The sequence below is a fragment of the Nematolebias whitei genome, chromosome 17 (genome assembly GCF_014905685.2).
Source record: "Nematolebias whitei isolate Nwh7 chromosome 17, NemWhi1, whole genome shotgun sequence".
Taxonomy (NCBI): Eukaryota; Metazoa; Chordata; class Actinopteri; order Cyprinodontiformes; family Rivulidae; genus Nematolebias; species Nematolebias whitei.
This window is the reverse complement of record NC_056514.1, coordinates 12,174,895-12,182,365: the sequence shown is the minus strand read 5'-3', so window position 1 is coordinate 12,182,365 and position 7,471 is coordinate 12,174,895. Positions and strand designations below refer to the sequence as shown.

At 42.0% G+C, this 7,471-nt stretch overlaps 1 protein-coding gene across 1 annotated transcript in view; it reads right to left on the bottom strand.

Annotated features, from left to right (window-relative positions):
* LOC119424124 (zinc finger protein 2-like) overlaps positions 1-2,164 on the bottom strand; it is a 24,551-nt gene extending 22,387 nt beyond the window's left edge. Inside the window, exon 1 of the mRNA XM_037691592.1 lies at positions 2,150-2,164. Coding sequence (XP_037547520.1) covers positions 2,150-2,164 — 15 coding nt within the window. The remainder of the gene's footprint in view (positions 1-2,149) is intronic.
* Positions 2,165-7,471: the final 5,307 nt, after the last annotated feature.

Here is a 7,471-nt window from a genome sequence, read left to right as displayed (position 1 = left end):
TAGCCTTCTCAAACTTTGATAAAAGCCAGAAATAACACACGCCCAGCAAGCATTTCCGGGAGAGCACAGACCGAGAGGGTTCGTTCTTTAATGCTCCAATATATGCATATATTTTACATATGTTCATGTTTGTCTCTGAATATCTGTAACTCCTGTTTGTCAAATAAATCTTTTGAACTAAGGTGACCGTCTCAGCTGTCTTGAACACGATTGTGGTGCAAGCCACAACAGATGGTGACCCTGACATGCAGCGAGACCGGCCTAGACTGAATTGGATCGAGGTGGTTTGCGGTGCACACGCAGAGGAAAACTGGGCCCGATAATTTCAGGTAAGCTGGTTACCTGTTTAGACCTTAAGGGGTCCGAAGTAATGGCTATTCGGCCGTAAACCAAATTGAAACCAAATTCAAATTCCTCTGTGGGTGTGTATGCGGTCATCTCCGGAAATAAAGATGGTTATTTAAAGCTAACTTACGGTGATTCGTGTTAGTTCTGACGAAGTGGTTTACGATATTCAGAGAGTCTAAGCGCCGAACGCTTTCTTTGACATTTAAGTAGTGTTTTAGTTAGTTTCACGAGTTGGACTCGTGCCGGAGGGTGGTCGGGGACCTGCCGAAAAAGAAAAAAAAACATTTCCTTTCGTAGATAGTTTCACGAGTTGGACTCGTGCCGGAGGGTGGTCGGGGACCTGCCGAAAAAGGAAAACAATACAATTCCCTTATCAGCGGTGGTGGCGTACAAGCCGTCCCTTTGACGAAAGAGACGGAAATCGAGTCCGGGACTCGTAGCTACGTGCGCGTCTGCGTTGTGGAGTGTTGACTGCCCACTAAAAGTGACGCCATTAATAATTTAGAACAAAGGGAATTGTGTAGGGTAGATTTGCCAAATTTCATGTGGTCAGGGGCCACATTAGTTTTAGGACGTTGTAATAACTTTTATTTGTGCCGTGTTTTCTATGTGTGTGAAGGCTTCAAGGCCGGGGGGTTGAGGGAGACAAAAAAAAAAAAAAAAGAGGGGGGGGGGGAGTGAGTCTGTGTGTGGGGGCGAAGCGAAGGGTTCGTTTTTTTTTCTTCTTTTTTTTCTGTGTGTCTGTTCAGATAGGTGGTGTGTGGAGCTTCCATATCCTGACCGAAAGGGGGCGCTGCTGTATAAGGCAAAGACAAGTCTGGACTCACTGGGTTTTTTTCATACCACAGACTTGTGAATTGTTTTGTCACAACGGGGCCAGCAGTGAATGACAATAAAAGATTTGAATGCCTGATTGTGTGAACGTTGTCATCAGGTGTGGAACTCATAAATGAGAAACATGTGACTCCTGTGGAAAGTCTACAGGATCAATACATGAGTTAAGAGTATATTGGTGAACAATCTAAAAGATATGGAACAATTTTGAATATGAAATAAGTAGAAACACGCACAAAATATGGGAATTATCTAAAAAAGAGGCAATTAGCTAAAAACCAGCAGACCAATAGCTAAAACAAGCAGAAATAATCTTAAATTACCAGAAGTAAGTAGGCAGAGCTTGGTTTTCCTGAATTAGGCTGTAAAAGTTGGATTAATTTAAAAGAAAGGTGGAATTAGCTGATATTGGCATGAAACAGCTAAATAGTATCTGAAATGTAAGCAGAAATGGCAGCACGGTGGCGCAACTGGTAGAGCTGCTGCCTCTCAGCGAGCAGGTCCTTGGTTCAAACCCCGGTCCAGGGGCCTTTCTGGGTGGAGTTTGCATGTTCTCTCCGTGCATGCGTGGGTTTTCTCCGGGTACTCCGGTTTCCTCCCACAGTCCAAAAACATGCATGTTAGGCTGATTGGTAACTCTAAATTGTCCCTAGGTGTGAGTGAGAGAGTGAATGGTTGTTTGTCACGTTTGTCTCTGTGTGGCCCTGTGATGGACTTGCGACCCGTCCAGGGTGTACCCCGCCCCTCGCACAGTGATTGCTGGACATGGGCACCAGCGACCCCCGTGACCCAAAATGGAATAAGCGGGTAAAGAAAATGGATGGATGGATGTAAGCAGAAATATGTGAATCTTCCAAACATTAGCTGAAAGGAGCACAATGTTCAGAAATTAGCAGAAATAAGTCAGTAGAAGTACAAACACGTTGAAGTAAGCTGAATACAGCTTAAAAGAGGGAGGAAGACATACTCTGATGTAATACATTCCGCGTGAGAAGGAACGAGGTGATGGATGGACAGACTGTCAGATAGGGAGTTGTGGAAAACACTAAGTTAAGACCAAATGTGTGTGAGGTCAGGAATATCAGTAGTCCGATGGGCAAACAAACCACACTGTTTATTAAGGGTTCATTCACGGGAACAGTGGAGGAGACAGGAGGTGCTTGGAGGTGGTACATCATCAGGCAGGCTAGGAAGCAGCCTGACAGGTGGTCAGATGTTGGACCAGGTAAAACAAGGGTGAGCAGAGAGGAGGTCGTTGGCTGAACATTTTTAATGCTCTCATTTTAGGGGTGATCTTGGCAGGAGGAGATCTGAACGCCATTTTCAGTCACTGAACGTTGGGAGAGAAATGTAATACATCGTTTAAACTAGGAAAAAACAGAAAGATAGAGGCGGCGGAATTAGACAATATGAGGACGCAGTTGATTAAACCACAGCTGTCGGAGGCCAGACATAAAACATGATGATAACAGAGAGCAAGGTCAAAAAACAATTGTCTGTTCAATCAGTGTTGGAGGTAAAGGAGGAGGCAGTGACCTCTGGAACAGTTGATCTGCAGCAATGGTTTGAAACTCAGGGCCAGAGGGGGACATCCCGTGTACGAGCGGTAATTAACCGAATTTATATGAGATGGAGTCAGAGGGAGTAAACTTGAGGTATTGTTGGAACAGCTCGCTGTGTGGGAAGATGAAGATTGCAGACAGCCACTCACTAAGCGGGCGAGGGACAGAGTTAAATTGACAACAAACGTACTGCACAGACATGCAAAGGTAGAGAGCTGCTGACATGATGCAGAGAAGGAAGGTAGATGTTTTAGGTGTCCAAGAGACCAAGTGGAAGAGCAGCAAGGCTCGCAGCATTGGTGCTGGGTTCGAACTGTTTTATCAGGGTGTGGATAGAAAGAGAAATGGAGTAGGGGTGGTCCTGGAGGAAGTGAGGAGTAGGTCTGACAAAGGCCAAAGAGGAGGTATAGGAATGCAGTTGGAGAGGACATGGAGGTAGTTGGAGTGAGGACATAAGGTGTATAGGAAAGAGTGGAGTGAAGGAGGATGACTCGCTGTGGCGACTTCTGAAAAGGGAAAAGCCGAAAGAAGGAGAAATAAAACAGGTCAAATTAAGTTTAAGCATTTCTGGATGACACATTGTAAACAAATTAGCCAAAATTTCTTCTGGGAATTTACAATAAAATCAGGTTATAAATTCAACTAAAAAAACGACAAAATGGAAAATAAGTAATAAACAAAATCCTTGACACTTGTAAAATGAAGGAAAAAATGTAGTCTGGTCAAAGAAACTCTTAACTAAACTCAAATTGAAATACTTGGGTTAAAATAATCAGTCTTAACTAAACTCAAATTGAAATACTTGGGTTAAATTAATCAGTCTAAATGATTTTATCACATATTGAAAATGTTGTTTAGAGTTTAGGAGCTGTTTCCTTCTAAGAGCTACTTGAACTAGGTTATTTATGGGAAAACAACAATTCTAGTGGGTAAATGAAATGACCCTAAACATCTTGAGATTTCACACAGGTCCTATGAGTGCATAAGGAGAACAGAGATGAGTACATGGTGAGTTTAAGAAGTTGTGCTTTGTGAACAAAGGTGCATGTAGACGTTTTTGTGCAGTGCTAATGGTTTCTGTGATGTCTTGAAGTGTAGACATAGTCTTAATTGAATTGAATTAGAAGAATTTTGTTTAGGATGCAGTGAACAAGCATAGTTATGAGATGAAAGAATTTGCAGATTTGGTATATAACAAGCAGTGATTACATATAATCATGCTGCCTAAACCTTTACAAAGTCTAAATGGATAATGTAGACCTGAGAGTGGTCCTCACTATCAGGTGGTGAGTCAAAACACATATTCTAAAAGATTGAAGACGTTATTTTGAATGGAATATTTTACGCAGTAGGCGTAAAGAATTGGATTGTGCAGTGTTTGATGAAAGTTTTCACTCTTATGTAATTGAGCGTTTAAAACATCTGTTGTGCAATCCAGGATACCAGAATGACTCTGTTGAAGGTAAACGCTGTGGTCCCAGAATAGAACTTGCTAACAGATGATTAATGTTGATAACAGATGATTAATGTTGAATCAGACTTTTAATAATTGGATTGTTTATTTTTCCTTCTCAGCAGCCTGAGAAGACAGAGCTGTGGATTGGGGAGGTGAGTCTGGCTAGGCCCACAGAACACATACAGGTAGTCTTCAGATACATACAGCATCCATCTGAGTTTTGATTATGACCCTCTAGTGCTGGGTGCCAGATCGGATACCAGATGTGTTCAGGTGGACGCTGAAGTTGCGTCTGGGAAACTGACCAATGGGACGTTTCAAAGAAACTGTCAGTCGAGCACCATTGACACAACAACAAAGAAATTGTCAGCCAAGCAATATGACTTTTCACTATGGAAACAAAGCAAAGAGCTATCAGTCAAACAACAAACTGAATTAACTGTCCAGAGGGGGTCCTGGATTTTGTCAACAGCGGGAACATCCAGTCAAGTCTCGCTGTATGCTGAGCTATGAACTGCTGCACAAAGCTGAACTGGTCTCCAGACCAAGGGAGACAAACTGAAGACAGAAAGGCTGAAAGAAAAGCTGGTGGTCCATCTGTCCAAGGTCACTAACATCAACTGCAGCCTGGCGGAGGTGTCATCCCCACATTTGGTCTGTGATGGTCATCCGAGCGCCTTGGTGTCGTGATCAAAACTGCAGTTGGCATTGATAATAATCACTCACATAGGTTCATTTTAAGACAGGTGCCAAAACATGACACAGGAATACTACTGTGGGTGTGCTAGATGATTTGCCCTTCTCCAATTGCTCTGAGATGAAAATTGTTTTATTACCTCTAAACCTAATAGGACGATGGATAATGCTCCCCACCCCTGAGCAAAATATTGACTTTTTAACTTTTCGTTTATACAGGTCACGAAGTCTCATTCAAGAGAAACCTGTACCTGAGACCTGATTTGGATTGAGTTCACTAATGTTTTCTAAAGTAATAATAAATGATTGTCTTTGCCTTGAATGAGCTCGTTTGGTGGGTCTGGTTTGATACAAGGGATGAAATTTATTTAATGGTTAACTCTTTGGAAAATTATATGAGAGCTTGGGTTATATTTGGCTATTTTTTTTGCAAAACCTGGATTGAATAACAGTAGGGGGAAGATTAAAACTACACCATATTTTATATTTCTGAAACTAATACTCAGACTGGGTGTTAGTAAATTACAGCCGGTAATACTTTGGATTTGAAACAGAAAACTGTTTCAAAGAGGGGGAAGGTGAAGGCTGCTGTTAGCAGGAAACAGTTCATACAATGATTAGATCATTACAAAATAACTTCTTAGGGTTTTATATTTAAATGAACAGCAAAAAGCCAATAGTAAGTCTGAAGCATTTAAAGGATCATTTAGGATAATCACATTGACATTTGAAAAGTGGTATAAATCAGAAGCCTACAAAACGACATTGCACTTGTATATATCGGTTTAACAAAAGTATTTTTCTCTTTCTTTGTTGTAATGTGTACAGATTCCAGAAAAGGGGGACGCCCCTAGCATCAAAACACAGACTACTGAAGTGGATTTGAACAAAGGTTAAGGAGAAATGTGGTGGTTCGGTATTTTTAAACATAACTGACTTGACTGGACTCAATTAGATTAATTGGGCTAATAAAAGGTTTCATGAACAAAGTATTTTAACCACATGTTTTACTGCTGAGGAACCGGCTCAGTGGTTATGAATTTTATGAATTTCTTCCTTGCTCCCCTCTCTCGCACAGACAGGTACCTGGAGGGAAGATTAAATTCCTCTTGTTTCTACAGTGATATATGTCAGTTGTTTAAAAAACTTTTAAGGTTATATTGTACTTTGATGTTGTCGGCGCATGCGTTTAATGAAGTTCCTTCCACAGGCTCCAGGAGGAAGGAGGCCAGCATAGGAAATTACTTATTGCAGGGTATTATTGTGTATTGTTGTTGTGTTATTATGTTTAACTTTGCTATTGTAGGTAGATCCGTTGACTGCAAAGGCTTGGAAGGGTGGAGGACGGTACTAGAGTACACAGGTATCCCTGGAGAAGTCCAGTATGTACTCATTTCAGTTTCAAGTGTATAGATGAATGTAAGAATAGCATTTTATTTCAGTTTTACAAGTTCAGTTTTATTATAACATTACAGTGTAAGAGTACACACTAGCAGTAGCAATAATGACCATCAGAGTGTCCAATAATTAAGAAACAGGTTGTACTCACTAGGAAGTAACCACAGTCAGTTTTTTCCAGACCCACAAATGGGCCATGGATCCCACAGATAAAATAATCAAAAGGCCATACAGGGTGTTTAACAATTCGCAAGCTTTGGTGTCCAGCTTTTCTCATCAGGATGGAGAATCTCTTACCGAGGAGACGGACTACGGACCACCATACCGGACTGGGTCCTGCTGAAAAGAGGGATAGGACCCCACCAGGTGGTGGAGAGAACATCGCACGCCATCGGTCTCCAGAAGGAGTGACACCTGTTACGACCACAACCAGTGCACCCCTGCAGAGGAGCTGGATCGATCGCTGGACCAGATTGAGGCTGATCTGCTGGAACATCAGGAGTACAGCTCCCTACTACACCTGGAGGAGGTGACAGGACCTTCGTGGGAGCTCACTCTTTGCCCCTTTGCCCTGGTAGAAAAAGGCAGTAGCAAACATTGGAAAAGAAGTCTCCGCTCTGCCTAAGTCGGTCAGTCAGGTGGAACGGGGAAGGAAGGAAGATTCCCAGCCCTGACCGTGAAGAACAGAAGACGCGTCAAACTGATTTTAGTTTTGTCCCAATGCACACACGTCATTTAGAATGTCTAATCAGACTGATAAAGGTTCTGAGGACTTTGCATGAAGATATCTCCGCGGGCCGAATCCCGCCGAGCACCAAAAGGACCCTTGTGGACGAACAAGGCCTCCCACCGCAAGCTCAACAACCGAAGACCTGCTAGATAGTCCTGTTTAAATTGAGTGTTTTGTCTTTTCCTGTTTAACATGAGTGTCTTGTCTTTTCTTTCAGTCATTCTGAGGAACAACCAGAGAAGGGTCGTGGATTCAATTGGAAACTCTTAACTATTCAAAATTTTACTCCATTCAATTGGGCATTTAATCATTCTAAAATACCACGAGGTATTTTAAAGGTGGTTTAAAAAGAGGTCAATTTTGGTATTAGGGTGGAGTTTTACTTATTTTAGTGTGTTGGGTATTTATCTTTTACTAGGAGTGTTGTAGTGTTTTTTGTATTTTTAT